Below are 17,972 nucleotides of genomic sequence, written 5' to 3'. Positions count from 1 at the left end.
AAGGCACAAGAAAATTTAAAATCATATATTAAAAAACATAAAAATATCCTAGGACAAGCAGGCATTTTTTTCTAGGACTTTAGATAAAAAACTCCCTGTTGTATCAATGACAACAAAAATGCAGTGTCCTCCTTCAAGGCACTGGGTTTAAAACTTGTTCACACCCTGGTGATAATCATCCATGCTTCCCTGAGAAACAGAAGGACCATTCCACTACTCTTGAAAATATTGCTAGAAGTCAGCCTTAATTTATGTGTGCTTCTCAAACTCTTGCCTTAAAAAAAACAACTTTTGAGTAGTTTTCCCCAGCTCAAGCTATTAGCTCCTCTCAATCCTACATTCAGAATGCTTTAGTATCTAGTTTGCTGTATGTTCCACTAGATGGCAACATACTACAAGTTTATGCTCCTGAAAACCCATGCATTTTGACTGGCTTTACCCAGTACCATTTCCTGGGCTAGAGGGTGAAATGACATAGTCTCGTCAATCTTCAGTTGTTCAGGCTCTGTTCCAGTCACTGTCTCTCTCCCTACTGACTTGGTAGTTTTCACTCAATAGTGTTGGGGGTTCTTAATATCAGACCCAAGATAACACTTCATCACACAAACAATGCTCAAAAGCCCATTCTTGGCTGTTGGGAAAGGATCATAGGCCTACTAAGAGAGGAAAGCATTTTGCTCATGGCAGACCTATTATTATCTAGAATCTATTTTAAAAGAACACTTTTTACCAGCCACTGATCCTAAGAGAGACACAGTCTCCAAGGCTCATGAACATGGGGCACTTTCTGGAGTATTGTTAACCCCTGCACCCTAGAGATGTACAGGAACATCAGGTAAGTTCTGAAGCAGAGGTGATGGGATGGCAAAAACCCTGAGAAGCAGGGCTCCACTGCCCACATCCTGGAGCCACGGACCAATGAAAACAAAAACAAAAATACCAGGGCTGGGGAAATGGCTCAGAGGGTAAAGTCTCAGCTGTGCAATCATGGAGACCCAAGTTCAGATCTTCAGCACCAATGTAAAAGCTAGACACAGTGACAAACAGCAGTAACACCAGTGCTGGGGGAGAGGAAAGAGGTAGATCCCAGGGGCCTACTAGCCATTACTGAAATGGCAAGCTCCAGGTTTGGTGAGAGATTATACCATCTCGAAAAATACAGTGGAAATGATAGAGGAAGACACGCAATGTCAACTTCTGGCCTCCACATACACACAAGTGGGCACACATATTCACTATCACACACATGCGTTATCACCCCCCCCAACACACACAAATTGAACATTAAAAAGGCATTTTTGAACATAGTCCCTCGGACCTGGAGGTCAGTAAGAAAGCAATTATGGACTGCTCTGTGGGGCAAAGAAGCTTATCCCCCATGAGGCAAGTAAATTCTGTTGAGTAAATCTACTCTACAGCATGAGTTTATAACTGTTTTCTAGCTCTTTATATATTTTATGACCTTTATGTTTAATACCACAAGCATAACCTTTTCTTGCCTAAGCTGACTTTAGTGAACAGTGGTGATGGGGGTGTAGGGAACCAACACTCTGAGGATGACGGTGTCAGGAAGCATGAAGGGGATGGACTGCAGTTACTAAAGTATCAACTTGGACAAAGAGGAATTTGCTACTTAAAGCAAGACTTTATGCCTTGTTTAAATTATAAAACTATTAGGCCAGGGGCTAAAGAGATGGCTCAGTGGTTAAGAGCACTGACTGCTCTTGTACAGGACCAATGTTCACTTCCCAGCATCCACATGGCAGCTAGCAACTGTCCCTAATTCCAGTTCCAGATCTGATGCCCTCTTTTGGCCTCTGTGGGCATTGTACCCATGTAGTGCACTCACATACATGCAGGCAAAACATTCATACACATAAAATAAAAATTACAAATTAAAACATTAGGCAACAAAGCTTTTAAAAGCTCAATCTTTAAAAATAGACTTTTCATGAAAAGCCTATTGACTTTTACATAAAAATTTACTGGCATTTATTCTAATACTAATTTTTCCTACTTTGTAAAGTGTGGCTAACTGCTCTACCAAATATGCCCAGCAAATATATTCCTGGATCTTACAGAGCAGTTTAGATAGGACTCCTTTCCTAACTGTATGTAAGAAAGGGGCAAGTGAGAGCCCAGATGGAGGAATACATTTTGCAGTCTTTTCTTCTTTAAAATGACATATTTGAATTTTTCCCACTTATTCTTAAAGCTACTTTTCAATTTATAGTAGCTTAGAGTAAGTATATTATAAATATTTACCTCATACATTATCATGTCAATTTATACAAACACAAGATGAATGCTGCCATTTAACTTTTAAAAAGTCACTGATGAATACTCGTTCACTGTGCCTCTTTTTAAGTTCTCCATTTCCAAAATCTGGTCCCTTGCTGGTACTCCAGAGTAGGAGACAATTATATAAGACATTCAGGCGTCCCATTTCACTGCCCACTTGTTTGAACACACTGAGTTTCTGGAACTCTGGAAAAGCATCTGAAAAGAAATAACCAGAAGTGCTCACCAGTGTAAGACAGCAGAGTCAACAGCCAGCATGTAGGTGCTGACTCCAAGCGATCTACTGAGTGAGACAAAGCCCTGCAGGGGCCCCTACAGTTGTCAGTGATGCTTGTGACCATTTCACAGTGAACACATAGGGGCTAAAAGAGACTTCAAAAGTTGCCCAAGGGCACAAACATTTGATATGAACGCAGGTGACCTGTTCTGATGTCCTGTCCCTTATCCCATACCACAGAGCTACTCAGTCAAGTGACACAGAATATATTTTGGCACTGGAAACAAAACCAAGGCCTCACATAAGCTAAGCGTGAACTCTACCACTGCGCTACACTCAGCCCCACATTTTCATTACTGTGTCTGTGTTATATGCATACATGTGTATGTGGTGTGCACTTGTGTGTACATGTGTGTACATCTGTACATACACCTATGTGTTTACATATGGAGGTTAGAGGTCAGGGTATCTTTATCAATTACTCTCGACCTTACTTTTTGAGATAGCACCTCTCAGTGAACCAGGTGCTTACCAACTGGTTAGGCCAGCTGGCCAGCAAGTCTCTAGGATCCTCTTGTATCCTGTTTCCCAGCACTGGGACCACAGAAATGGCCACCATATCTGGATTCTCACATGGGTGCTGGGAATCAGAACCCAGGTCCTTATGCTTGCATATGCATACCAAGCACTATACACTAAGCAATCTCCCCAGCCCAAACTTTCATTTCTTAAAAAAATTTAAATTTTTGTTTGTATTGTGTGTGTGTGTGTGTGTGTGTGTGTGTGTGTGTGTATGCGTACAAGGCCAGAGGTTGATGCTGGATGTCTTCTTTTATTTTTTTGAGACATGGTCTCTTAACTGAACCTGGACTTCACTATTAGAGCTATATCAGTTGCCCAGAAAATCCCCAGGATTCTCCTGTCCAGTGCTGGAGTCATGAACATAAGCCACCATGCCTGACTTTTTACATAGGTGTTGGGGATTTGAACAGTGGATATACCATAACCTCACACTTGAACCTCCAGCTTCTGTGGCCACAGCCACAGACTATGCTTTAGCAGTACAAACAGGCCAAGGTTTTTACATAATCTGTCTTGTAAAGAGGCCAGGGTGCAGTGGATTTACTGATTCAGAGTTGAACCAGAAGATGTATCATCTACTTCCATCTGCTACAACTGATTTTTTTCAGTACTGGGAATTGAACCCAAGGCCTCATGCACCCTAGGCAAGTGCTCTACCTCCTAGCTATATCCTCAGCATTTAATTGTATGGTTTATTTTTATTTTTTTAAATTTTATGTATTATTTTTATGTGTATGTGTGTATTGCCTGCATGTAGGTAAGTGCACCCATATCATGCAATGCTCTCAGACGTCAGAAGAGGCTGTCGGATCCCCTGGGACTGGAGTTACAGACAGTTGTTAGCTGCATGTGGGTGCTGGGATTCGAACCTGGGTCTTCTGCAAGAATAGCAGGGTTCTTAACTGCTGAGCCATCTCTCCAGCCCCTGTATGTTTTATTTTGATGCAGAGTCTCATTAAGTTGTCCAGGACGGCCTTGAACTTGAAATCCTTCTCATCTCAGCCTCCGGAGTGGTTGGGACTACAGGCCAATGGCTGTGTTTTGAAAGGGCCACGCAGGCTGCATGCAGCAAGGCTGCTGCCACACAGGCAACTGAACAGTGAAGGTTTTTAAAAATATTTCATTTATTATTTTTATGTGTATGAGTGTATTGCCTGCATGTATGTGAGTGCACCCATGTCGTGCAATGCCACAGAGGTCAGAAGAGGGCTTTGGATTCCCCTGGAACTAGAGTTAAGGATGGTTAGTAGCTGCCATGTGGGTGCTGGGAATCGAACCCGGGTCCTCTGCAAGAGCAGTCAGTGCTCTTAACTGATGAGCCATCTCTCCAGCCCCCCAAAAGTAAAGATTTAGAAAAATTTCAAAAAGTCTTACTGTTTTATGGTATATTCTTATATCTTTATAATATCTTTTGACTTTACTAATGTTACTAATCTTATCCTCTCTACAGAATCCTTATCAGGACCCCCTGGCTGCAGACCAGGGTGCTCATCTTGGGTAACAGTGCCTTATAAGAACATTCAGCAACACTGGGAGGCATTTTGGGTTGCCATACGTGAGGGGTTCAACGTCTCATAATGCAAAGACATGATACCCCACAATATAGAAGCTTCTGGTCTCAAATCCATAGTGCTACGGTGGAATGCCCTAGAGTAGGCATGTAAGAGTCTCTGAGGATTTAACAATTATACCACAAAGATTCATCATTATTCATTTGGAAGCTCGGGACACAATGATGCCCATTCTAGACAAAGCCCTTGTACCCATCAGGTTTATGTTATACAAATGATACCTTTGCTTTCTGAATTCTCCCAGGCTTCTGGAGACAAGGGCACAAAGTTTAGGCATCTTTCATTTGTCTGGAAGACAGGGGGTGCGGAAGAAAGCTGGGAGTGAAGTATGCAGGCTGATTATAGCCACTCCCAGAAGATGATAGGACCACAGCTGTGGGCCACCACACAACCTAGAAACAGGCCTGTGTCTCCATTCTCTAGAGTCTCTAGAGTCTATGCCACCCTCCCACCTCATACTTACTGCTAGGACTGAAAATACAGTGATGGAGAGATAAATCCCCTGATGTACCAGGGTCCAGATTCTGAACTGTTCCATCAGGAGCCTGATGTCTATTTAAGAGTATTAATGTGGCCATGGCCTCCTTTTACTGAGCATGTATTTGCTCTGATCCTTGAAGCAGTCTTGCCAGATTGGTATCATCACCTCCATGTCACAAATACAGAATCAGAGGTTTGAGAAGCTTCTTTCAAAGCGGCAGATCTGGGTGCTTCTACACTTGCCTGCCTTTGATGCTGCGGCCTTCCTGACCTCCCCCTGGGACTAAGCTACCTTCCAATAAAAATGGAGCCTTCGCTGTCAACATGGGTGGTCCACTGAACAGGTCCTAAGGCAAACCCCGCTTTCTCCCTCTCTAGCTCTTTCCTAGGGACCACCCACTGGCTTGCCTTTCCTTTTTCCCTTCTCCTAACTGTGGGAGCCACAGTGACAGAGATGCAGAGGAGGACTGCACAATTTAGGGGGCAGAAGATAACACACCAAATAAAGGTCATAAAGGGGCTGCAGTGGGAAGGTACAAGGGGCTAAGAGACCCTCTCTGGAATCAACAGCTCTTGGGTAAAGTTCCATTTCTGCCATCAGCCTAACTCTCCAGAAACACAGACTTTACACCACTGCTTTGTGGCCTGGACTATAAGAGCTATTGCTGTGGAGAAGGCACTCACACAATGTATATCAACACATCTAATATAGCACTGGTTACTGATGTCATCCTCAGCAGAGAGACATCAAACAAGATACAGGTGAGAAAGACATCAGCACTGAGACACCAACCAAGGAACAGAGTATAAAAGCCACACAAATAGCTGCAGCTTTCTCTGTCCAGTTGCAGAGAGGACACCCATGCCCTGACTCTCTGGGCCTAAGGCCACAGCCATGGCAGAGGCCATTTCCATGTGCAGTTGGTAATTCAAAAACTGCTGGTTATGGAAGGAGGGACCTAGGACCTGCCAAATCAATGATTTAAAAAAATATATTTTATTATTTTTATTTTATGTGTATGCGTGTACTGCCTGCATGTAGGTAAATGCACCCGTGTCGTGCAATGCCAGTGGAGGTCAGAGAGGCTGTCAGATCCCCTGGGACTGGAGTTTTGGACAGTTGTTAGCTGTCATGTGGGAGCTGGGATTCAAACCTGGTCTTCTCCAAGAACAACCAGTGTTCTTAACTGCTGAGCCATCTCTCCAGCCCTGAAAGCAATGATTAATGTGAAGATGTCAAGGAGTTTTTTTTTTTTTTTTTTTTTATGTTACAGAAGACCAAATTCCCAGCTCACATTTTATATTACTCCCGTGTCTCTAACTTAACAGGATAATGCAAAATGAATCTTAAGATTCTCTTTATTAAAACTGGTAAAAATCATTTTCATTTGAAGGCAGGAAATCCAGTAAGACTGTACCAGTTGTTTTACTTAAATGGTTCCCAGGCACAAAAGCACAATTTGCATGCAGAAATTTCATATTCTGTTTACGAACCATGTTTATCTACTCATTAAAACATGTCTCTAATCTTCAAAGGACTAAACTCTCTTTGTTGAACTGAAGTCTGAAATGTTTGAAAGTGTGCTGTCCTCTTTTTCTTTAGGAAATACTGAGTTCCAGTAAGTGACAAGATTATGGAACTAGAGAGTTGGCTCAGAGGTTAAGAGCACTAGCTGTTCTTCCAGAGGACCCAGGTTCAGTTCCCAGCACTCACATGGCACATAACAGTCTGTAACTTCAATTCCAAGGGATCCAACATTCTCCTGGGGCCTCTGTGGGCACTGCATGGACAAAGTACACTTTACATACATGCAGGCAAAACACTCAAACACATAAAATAAATTAAAAAATAAATAAGAGACAATTTACATGTCTTCTAAACATGCATATATTATCATGTTTCATGTCCGCTTTGCAGATGAGGATAACGAAGCTGAGATGATACAGGAATTCAGTGAAAGATGCACAGCTGGCTAATAACAAAGCTGGGATGTGAGGCAGGGTTGGCTGGTATCTTGTGTTAGTGACAAGCCTGGAAGAAGCATACGCTATAGAAACAGCACTGAGTGTGTCATGAAGATCCCTACATTGAACATAGACCTAACAGACACACCTTGCCATCCCCAACTCAGACTTTCCAAATGGTTATATGATGGTCCACAGCTTCTATCAATTAATACTCCTCTAATAATAGAGCTGCTGCAGACAGAGCTTGGTTTGGAGATAGAGCTTTTGTAATCCCTATGGTGATGATCTTAGGGCCACTGCACTGTTCCCCAGCCAACTGGATGCTTGGTAAGGCTTCTAAAAGCAAAGGTGCTAAAGAGGTTTCCCACACCTTGGTCACTTGAGGTGTGATCAGTCCTCAGGAAGCACCCTTTGGGAGCTTGTTAGAGACATTATCCAGGCCCTAGACTTGCTAAGTCCCTCAGGGCTCCTATGCTCCTTTGAGTCATGCTGATCCCATACCACCTGAATCAAGTCACCATAAGAAACACAAACACCTTGCAAGGTAAAGTCCAGCAAGTGACAACATCATAAGCAAAATGTAATACCACTGATGGTACAGAAATCCTCATACCACCCAAACACATCACCTAGGTAACAGTACACAACACTACTATCACTGAATTCGTGAAGGACAGTCCTGTCCAGGGCTTAGCTGTGGAGTTTCAGACAGGGCTCTCTCCCCCACCTCCCTCCTTCCCTCTCTCCCTCCCTCCCTCCCTCCCTCTTTCCCTGTATATGTGTAGGAGATATGTGTTTACATTTATATGATCTGTGTGCCTGTGTGTATGAGCACACATATGCCCCAGCACACATGTGGAGTTCAGGGGATAACCTTGTGTGTTGGGCCCTCACCTTCCACTTTCTTTGAGGCAGGGTCTCATTAGCTGCTGCCAATACCAGGCTAGCTGCCCTCAAGTCTCTGAGGATTCTCCTGTCTCTGCTTCCCATTTCCCTGTAGGAACACTGGAACCACAGACACATGCTATCATGTCCAGCTTTATTTGGGTTCTGGGGATTTGAACTCAGGACTCATGTTTGCACAACAATCATTTTATCCGGAGTCTTCTCAGCAGCTGTCTCTGTATATTTTAAAGCAGGGGGTCCTTGGCTAAATCATCTCCCATGAAACCTGGCCCCAGTTTCCCCAACTGTGAAGTGGATGAAATTAAGATATTACCTCCAAGTCCAGTCCACTGAAGGATATGAAACATGAGAGAATTAAGTCCTATCCACTGTTCCTATTTCCAGGAAAGCTGTGTTCAGGGGCTTGTGGCTGTCAGAGCTTGTGGTTGCACAGTCTATTCAAATCCTGTCTCTATCTGCACTGCTATACGACCTATTCTGGCTTCAATGTTTTCCATCTGTAAAATGTTACTAGAACATCCTATGTCCGTATCATGAGGATTTCGTGCATGATTCTGTATAGCAGGAACACACAGGAGAAATGTGTTTATCATATTAATAGGCCAAGATGGGAAAAGAAAATTTATAGCCTTGTATAGTACAGTGTCTCTAATTATATGCTCAGTACACATGCACTTCGTGAAAAAAAAAGAAGGATGACAACATTCCACCTCATACAGGAGATGATTTCATTTTAGCCAAGAGATCAAACCTGAATGGGAAAGATTTCAAAGCCAGGGATGTATCTCCCGAAACATAGTCTTCCCAAGCAATTTATATCAACACTGGGCTCAGCTGTCAGGGGGAAAATGCACACAGGCCCAGTTCCATGATTAAGTATGCCCCTCATACATCACTCACTCCATTAAAGATGATTTCATTTTAATCACTTTTAGATAGATCTGTGGCTTGTGGCTACACTAGTTTCCTGTTTGAGAGTCATATAAAAAAAGGGTCTGAACCTGTTATTGACAGTTAATGATGCATCTGTGGAAGCTGTCCACATAATCTAACTGTTCAGTGTGTTTATCTGACTTTGATTTCTCCCTGCTTCCATCTACTGCCACTGCTATTCCATCACACAGTTTCTTGACAGTAATCATGGGGTTCTTTTCATCTTGACTTACAATTAATCCTTGAGTGTCAGAAGCTGGGTGGGATAGAGGTTCAACAGGGTTAAAGTTCACAGACTCCACTAAGTAAGACCGACTTCTGAGGAATCCTCAGGCTAGATCACTCATCTTGCCCACTGCTTCTGGTTTAAGAGTTAAGTCAGTCATGACCGCAATATGAAAAGCAAGAAAATAGATTTTTATTGTGAGCAATTAGTACTAGCAAAGAGTCAGTAACTTTCCTGAATGATGATGTTGAAGGCCCTGGGCCATTCTGCAAGGAGCAATCACTGGTTCACAGTTAGGGAGGCTATATATCCCCTAGGGAAGGCTCTTTACTGCCAGACAGATCAATACAGAGCCCTTCTACAAAAAAAAAAATAAAAAATAAAAAATAAGTAAAACCCTCAGCCACTAAGAGTATTTGTGGAAAAACAAGGGGAAGAACAGCAGTGATGGGGGTAAGATGGTAATGCCAGTGAGTCCCTGCCAACCATGGCCCTTCACAGGGCCTCTTCTGCTGACCATGTAGGCCCCTCTGTCAAGAAAGATGATGCAGGGTCTTCTTTGTTCAAGCCTGGCCCTACCTCTCTGTGTCACATTGCTATGATGGACCACACCATGGGGATGCATGGGGAAGCATCACACCTGGTAGGGAGACCCTTAGAACCCCATTCCTCTTTGAATTCTGCATTGGTGCTCCTGAAGCACACAGCATGTGAGGTCGCCCCTGTGAGAGGCCCACACTGCGGCCAGGGTTGCATTCTCACTTTGCTCATCAGTGACTTGATATAATATGTTCAGTTCATGGGCTCAGTACATGTGTCAGTGATATTCATGTTCAGACACACAAAGTGTTTATGACAAATCCATCTTCTGTACCCAGAGTGGGAGCCTGTATTTTAACAAGTACAGTCTGATGATTCTAATGTAAGAGATGAAAGACTGCACTTTTAGATACACAAACTTGGTGGAACGAAACTGGATAGTGTGCAGCTGGTAGCAGATGTACACGATGGTCCACAAATGATCAGGAAGCACCTGTTATATGCCAAGCACTGTAGTGTGCACCACAGAAAGTCACAGACACAGAGACATAAGCGGCTCACTGTCGTGAGTAAGGGAAAGAATCAACTATCGGTAATAAAATGCTTGCCTATAAAAAAATGCTATGAGGAACCAAAGGGAGAGCAAAGGCCACAAGTATGACTCCTCATGACTAAGAAGCAGGATGCTAGCAGGGCCACTGAAGGTAGGCAAGGAGACATCTTGCATCCCGAGAAGCAGGAACCTCAAGAGATAAATTTTACTAGCTCCCAAGTGCATGGTCCATCAAATAAAAGGGTCAGAGGTTTACTGTAACTGAGGGGTAAAAAGGACGAATGGCAATGCTTTGGAGCCATGGAATGGCAATGACAAAGTTAAAAGGGAGGGTTTCATATTTATAGTAACAAAATATAAACTGGTATAATATGTAAGTCCATGGTTTTCTTCGAATGCTATAGTATGGTGGACATATGAAGCAACAAAGATGGGCAGAAAAGGAAGAGGTTAGAGAGAAATCAACTCAGTTTGGAATACTCAGAACAGCATTCAGACTATGAACCTCCTGGCTCTTGACTTCAGAAGAGAGCTGAGGGTTATAGAAAGACATCTGAAAGTGACCATTGGCGTGAAATAGCCACTGCAGAGAGAGTGCAATTGCTATGTGGAGAAGTCACAACACCTTGAATATTGTGCCAGGTCTAGGAGTTAAGGAGTAAGCAAACAGGATCAGAACTCTTCCCTGTGAGAAATGGCCAGTCATTGGTGGAGAAGTTGTGGACAAAAGATACACCAGGGGCCTGGGGTACATGTGTGAAGGCATGTATGCCCTTCTGCTTCAGTGGTCATGGAAGGTCTCACCTGGAAGACAACACACAGGCAGAGTCTGGAAGGACAGAAAGAGAAAACTGCAGATGACTTGGGAAGGCAGTCCAGACAGCAACAGCATCACTGGCAAAGGCCTGTGCTTGGGATATTGGATAAAGAACAAAGAGACCGATGAGCTTCAAGGCCAAGGCAGGTGGGAGACTGACAGGGCACAAAGTACTCAATCTCTGCTTCATTCAATAGTGATTACAGATGACTCCAGGATTTGAGGCCTGAGCAACTGGAAGAACAGAAATGCTGTTAACTGGTCCTAGCTAAGCTCAGGGGACAGGTGTGGGGCAGCTGAGGGTGTGGTATGGCACATGTGCAGTGGACACAGGGGGTGAGTGGGATCTGCCTGTGGAGTTTCTGGAGTCACTAGTTTCAGCTGGAGCTGCAAGCCTTTCTTGTACCTGGATGACAGCCCTGGTGTGATGAAGCAGGGACAGGCCCCAGGGCTGGGTCCTGTAAGAAACAGAGGGGAGGGGGTTTACCACATGATGACCAGGAAGTAGTCAGAAACATAGCCAGGGTAGAAGGCAAGAACTAAGAAAAGAAATGGTTTTGAATATCCAGCAAAGGAGAGTCTGGGCTTCTTCACTTCATAACCCCTCCCCAAATGCTGAGATTCTTAGCCATACAGCCCATTTTTTTTTTAACCAAATAAGGATCTGTTGTAGTGGATTACTGAAAATCCAAGTAATGGCTGAAGGGCTCTCCAATTTACCCAGTGGGGAAGTGAACTTAGGATGCTGGCTTCCCACTACTGAATGCAGATAAGCTGTGCTGGAGACTGGTAGAGCAGCACAGTGATAAAGATGTTAACGGCTGAAACCTGTGTGCACGTGCTATGTGGAGGCCAGAGGTCAACCTCTGATGTTCCTCAGGAATGCTGTCCACCTTGTTTTCCTGAGACAGGATTTCTCACTGGCCTGGAGCATAGGTCAAGTAAAGATAGGATGGCTGGCCAGTGGGTGCCAGGGACCCACCTGCCTCTCCGGTCCTCTAATTATAAGAGTGTACCAACATGTCTGGCTTTTTACTTGGGCTTGAGGGAAAATATTTGGATCCTCAGGCTTCAGTAGCAAGTTAACTGAGTTAGCTCCTCAGTCTCATCAGTCAAAACTTATTAAGCACTTAACTCCATTTCAGGCACCTGCCATGATAAATCCTATAACTGTGCTCAGTTTACATTATGAGAGTGCAGCTTAGGGAGAGTGGGTCAACTTTGCTCTTTGTCACAGCAGCCCAGAAAGTGGAACTGGATAAGAGGCAGGTGCCAAAAGAAAGTTCTAGGTAGTAAGAGGCCTTTGGATGCTGTGAACTCAAAACTGAAGGAAAGTTCCCTTGTGGGCTCTCTGAAGGACCCTGACACTCTGCACTGCTGTTTCTCTGGGGGAAAATTTAAAAGTTAACTTCTAGAACCTGTGGTGTTCACAACTCTGAGTGTGGCAGTGGTCAGCAGAGCCTCTGCAAATAAAGACAGTAGATTGATTCCCAGAGGAGAAAAAATTCAATAAAAATTATGATGATGAATCAGGCAAGATGAATTTATATGCACAATGTTGAAGCTAATTACAATTTATAAATGAATGCAGCCATTTCCATTAAAGATTTGGATACTATGGAAATAGCATTTCATTTATTGACTTTTTAGAGGAAAAAAATGTGCAAATCTATAGAAAGACAGTAGTTTCTTCCTTTACTAAAGCTATATATTCTTATCGCTGCTCCCCCCTCTGCCCCCAGTGCTGGGAATCCAACCTAGAGTCTTGTTGATGCTACAGAAGTGCTCTACCACTCAGCTACACCATCAGCCCACATATTCTTAAGACACTGGATAGTTTTTAAGTACATTTTGTTATATAGTATTGATACCTTAAAACTTTCCTAAAAAGTGCTGTTCTCCTAAGTAGACCAAATTTTTACCTGTTTAAAAAGGAACTCTCTCAATACTGTTTACACCAGTCCTCACGTCCACAGTTTGGACCACAGGCCAGGTGTAATACCTTACTTAACACAGATGCCAGGTAACCACAACCCAGTTAGCTCACACCTTTGAAAAGGAAGACATGATTTCATTCTGCTAACGCTTGCCAACCTGCTCCTGTTATGACAGTAAAATGCTCTCTGAATCCCATAATGAAAGTGAAAATGTTTTTGAAATGAGACTCTCTCTCTCTCTCCCCACCCCCTACATCTTTGGGTTCCTGAGAAAACAAACGGACTCCAAGTGCCAAGCCTTAGAGATAGGTGCTAATCCCAATAGGAAGAAAGAAACAACTTGGTCTTCACTTCAAGTATCACTTTTAAAAATCTCTTGCAGGCATTTTGTGTAAACTTAAAAAAAAATCGACAACCCTGCATCAGTGTCAACTAAGTAAGTCTCTCGGGAAGCTGTCATTTACATTTCCTCCTAACTCTTACACCATGGCAGATACAGTTTTATGAAAATTCCCACCAACTGCTTTGGGATGACAGATGCTAAGAAAAGGGCTGGGCAGTCATACATGTTATCTGCATCAAAACTCTGCTCCTAAACCGCTCAGGCACAGTCCTGGGTGCCTGGACTCAGCAAACGTACAAGGCCAATCCCTGCTCTGTGAACTTCAAGGCATCGAGTCTGGGGACAAAGTGAAAATAAGTTCACACTGGAGCAGGGTCACGTCGAATACTGTGAAGAAAAACAAGGCAGGATGGAACTACCGGATGGTGTGTTTGCGCGCGCGGGGTGTGTGTGTCAATTTTAGACAGGAAGCCTCTCTGAGGAGAGGACACCGAAGCTGACCCAGGCAAAACTCCTGGGTGACGGACAAGGTGTGCTGCTGCTGGCTGCAGAGGTCCCAGTTCACAGCCTAGGCTGAGGAGACGCTGGAAGCCGAGTCCACGCACCTTCCGCAGGCTGGGGCGCAGGTACCCGCCGTGCGGTACCACCCACCTCGCACGCTTCCCGGCTGAGGGCTTTTCCCCATGTCACCGTGAAGGTTGCATCCCAAGCAAGCGCCGCGCCCCTGTGCCGCGGCCCGCCCGCTGGGCCCGGGGGCGGGGGGCTGAGTATTTGGGACCGGTGGGGTAACTTCAGGCTGAGCGCTGTGCCCGCCCTCGGTTGAGCTCCGGCGTCCCGGCCCGCTGAGGTCAGGGGCTGCGGGGCGCGGTGCCCGCTAGGGGCCGAGGCCGGGCGCGCGCCGGGCGGGACAAAGCGGCCCTCACCTGTCCAGCCAGAAGGTCCAGGGCGAGTGCAGAGGGACGTCGCCAGGCTCGGGCCGCAGCGCGGAAAGCGGCAGGCCGAGCGGCGGCTCCCGGGTCCCGGCGGGGGGCGCGGCAGCAGGGGGCAGCGCCATGTTCTCCGCCCGGCCTGCCAGGCCGGCGGACGCGCGGACCCGGGCGAGCGTGTAGTCACCAGGCCCGCCGCCCCGCCCCACGCCCCGCCCCGACCGGAGCCGCTGCCCCAGATCAACAAAGGCCGGCCTGCCCCAAGCTCTGTTCGGCGTCGCGCCCGGAGCTCGGGACCTGGGGATGCGGCCCTAGGGGTTGAGATGGAAAGGCAGACCAAGGGCTGTTGGAGCGCGCGGTGGAGGACCAGAGGATGTAGTCCCAGACTCCAGCAGTGAGGGAAGGAGGATGAACTGACATACCAGCAGTCGGAAAGATGGGCGGGAAGGCTAGCAGATGGCTGGAGGAGGGATGGAGGGATGGAAGGGCAGATGGAAGCACTGTTGGATGTGACAGATAGATGGAGAGGCAACCAATGGCCGAACAGATAGAGACTCCCGATGCCCGAAAGTGCAGAAACACTGGGTGAGAGACAGAAGACAGAACAGAGGCAACGCTGGCTAAGGCCACTGGGTAGCATTGGAGCAAGTCGGCTTTGCATGCCTAGTTGAGAGAAAAAAAAAGTTGCCTAACTCAGCTTATCGGAAGGGACCAGAGCCCCTTTCCTGCCCTCTCTAGAGTCACCACGTGCTCACAGAAGAAGGCTCTGCTCGGGGCGCTGTGTGCTGCCAAGAGTGTCCTAAGAGTGGAACAAAGTTCTCCAGGCCTGCCTTTAAGCCTGGTGGAGGAAAAGAAAGCCACAGTTCACTCACAGCCTGCACCTGGGAGCGTCCGGGAAGTCATTGTGGCCATGACATTCCTGAGTTTGCAGTAAGAGGAATCCTCCTAGCAACACCCCTCCCTGCGGAAGCTGACACTCGGTTCTTATGAAAGGCCACACAGAGCCCTACCCCTAGGCCTGGACACTCTTTTCTACTTGAACTTCCAGGTCATCCCTTTCTGGCCTTTAGCCAGGAGAGCTGGTCATCCCACACAGTTTCCACCTGGCCTGACGTTCCTTTAACTCTAGGGAGAAGTGCTGGAGACCAGGTGGGGTGAGGGTCCCATGGGCAGGGCAGGTGTCCTCCCCACCTCCAAGGTAACCAAGGTTAGAGAGAATGACAATGAAAACAAGACAATCCCTGTTTGGAATGTAACTTCCACAAGATGCTGGAAACAGTGACCATTTTATAGTCTTTCCATTACTGACCTACTGGGATCCATTTGCTTAGAGGCTTTTGTCATTGTCTAATATTTTAATTGTTTTCAAGAAAACACATGTATGGCATTGTTAAAGCCTTTCTGATCACGTTACCCAATTTAGCTTGTATACTCCTTACAATAAAGGTACTATACACCCATCCTACAGATGAAGAACAGGGAAGATAGACCAACCCCAAGGTATGCAGCTAGTAAATGGCAGAGCAGGGATTTGAACATCTGTCTTTAGGCTCTAGAGTCTATGCTTTCCATTGCTTGTCTGAATGGAAAATGAACAGGTCCAGAGAGTCAGAAATAAGTCAGAAATAGGAGGTTCGCATTCCTCCAAAGACCATCAATCTTCCTCCCAAAGGAAACCACTGCTAACAGCTTCCTTCCAGAAAGATGCACATCTGTTTATACAATCATATATCTAGATTTATAAATAATATTTTTAATAAAAGAAATAGAACTGTTTAACACTAATGCCGCACCTTCTTATTTGATGTAACATGTCTTTGAAGGTTTTCCAGAGTAAAACATAAAGATCTATTTCATCACAAGGGCTTCAACAGAATTCATGGTAAAGAAGTACTATCATTTGAATCGCTAGCCTTTGACAGCATGTAGTTTCTAGCCATTTTGTTATATAAATAAGTCCACCATGGGTATCTTTATATTTACATCTTTCCTCATCTATATAAGCTTATTTTAGAGAGTAAATTTCTCGCAGAATTGCTGCCTGCATTTAAAAATCTGATACAAATTGCCAAGTTGTACAAGATAAGTACATGAATTTATAAGATTTATAAATAGCATCTGAATCTGAAAATTTCTACTTACTAGGTGGCATTTATCAGTGTAAAATTCTAAGGCACTGGTAGAGAGGCTGTTTGCTTTCTAATAATTACAGCTAGTCAAATTGTCAAAGTTTGATTCTTATATCTTACAACAATCTCTCAGTCAGGAAGGACTCCTTTAAAATTTTTCATGTGCAATTCCTATAAAAGGAAGTGAGCACAACACAATAAATTCCTTCCAGAATTTAGAATCTGGAAGTCTGAAAGTTCTCTAACACTGAGAAGAAATTACACATCACTTTTTTTTTTTTTTCGCTTTGGCTTCTAGGATGCTCAAAATCATGTTTGTTATTTAATCATGACATGGATATTAATCAATGAAGAAGCATAACTATTTTCATATTTTTATTTCAATCTTAATGGCCTAACTGCATGTATGCGTTTTATACTGTGAAGTCCTGAAATCTATTTGGGAACTTGGTGATTATATAATAGGTAAAATATAAATGACCTTAAAGTTAATAAAAGAGTTTGACCAACATGGCTAGGGAGAAGTAAGGAGGGACTAAGGTAACAACTTCCATCCTCTCTCTGTTTGACATATGTAAGAGAACTGTGCTAATTGTTCCTCAAAATCATACTTCTATAAGAACAAATTAAGAAAATTTCCCTTGTATTCTCCACTCTGCAAGTAGATGGCAGGAATTAGAACCTCTGAATAGAAAGAGAACTTAGGGATCACCTACGCAAACCTCTGACTATACGAAGAGGAAACTGAGGCCCAGAGGGGTGAGCTGACTTACCTGAGGCCACAGCTCTAGGACATGACAGACTGGAACTAGAAGGCTGGTGGCTTGGGGTCCTGGTGCTCCATTGCTTAACACATAATGCGGACGACTTGGGGTGGTAGGAGAAAGGAAGAGAAGGTGACCCCACAGCCCCTAGCAACGGAAACAACAAAAAGGACTTGAGGCACTCATAAATAATTAAGCAATTAACTGCAGCAGCAACTCCCCTCCCCTCGAGCATCCAGTCACCAAGGCAACTTGGGCAGGGTGCCTGCTGGTTGCCTAGTAACAGTGTGGTCTGTTCCCCTGACATGCTCCCTAGGCATCAAAGGATTTGAAAGCTGGGAAGAACCTTAGACCATTCCAACCCCTTCCATTTTCAAATGAGGAAATGGAGGCCCAGAGAAGCTGGGTAACCTGCCCAAGGTCACACAGCCACCCAGAGGCATAGCCAGGCTCCCTTTCCAGTGACTTTCCATTAGAGTATCAGGGAAGCCCCAGGAAAACTACAGATGAAGAAGAGAAGCACTCTCCATGGTTCTAAAAGAATGAGAATCGAAGCAAGCAAGAGACAGAGACCTTGAGCACTCATATGCAATTAGCAGGAGCTGGTAATCCCATCAGCCCAACTTTCATCATCACCATGGCAACATGGGTGAGGCGATGCTGGTTGCCTAGTAACAAGGGGTCCTCTCTCTTCCACTCATATCCGACTCCCTGGGAGTCACAGGAACAGTAGAATGTTGGAGTTGGAAGGGAAGGCAAGAATCCTAACTCAGTCCCTT

At 44.9% G+C, this 17,972-nt stretch overlaps 1 protein-coding gene across 2 annotated transcripts in view; it reads right to left on the bottom strand.

The window, feature by feature from the left end:
• Eif4e3 (eukaryotic translation initiation factor 4E family member 3) overlaps positions 1-17,335 on the bottom strand; it is a 52,452-nt gene extending 35,117 nt beyond the window's left edge. The window contains exon 1 of one of the 2 annotated variants that reach the window (XM_029562817.1): positions 17,203-17,335. Coding sequence is in view for 1 of the 2 variants with exons in the window: in XM_008831591.3 (XP_008829813.1) it covers positions 14,298-14,428 (131 nt within the window). In the remaining variant the exon portion in view is untranslated. Of the gene's footprint in view, positions 1-14,297; positions 14,603-17,202 lie in introns of those variants that run through there. The other variant, XM_008831591.3, reaches the window with a different exon arrangement.
• Positions 17,336-17,972: the final 637 nt, after the last annotated feature.

The sequence above is a fragment of the Nannospalax galili genome, unplaced genomic scaffold, assembly GCF_000622305.1.
Source record: "Nannospalax galili isolate Female #2095 unplaced genomic scaffold, S.galili_v1.0 scaffold114, whole genome shotgun sequence".
Lineage (NCBI taxonomy): Eukaryota > Metazoa > Chordata > Mammalia > Rodentia > Spalacidae > Nannospalax > Nannospalax galili.
This window is presented reverse-complemented; position numbering and strand designations above follow the sequence as displayed.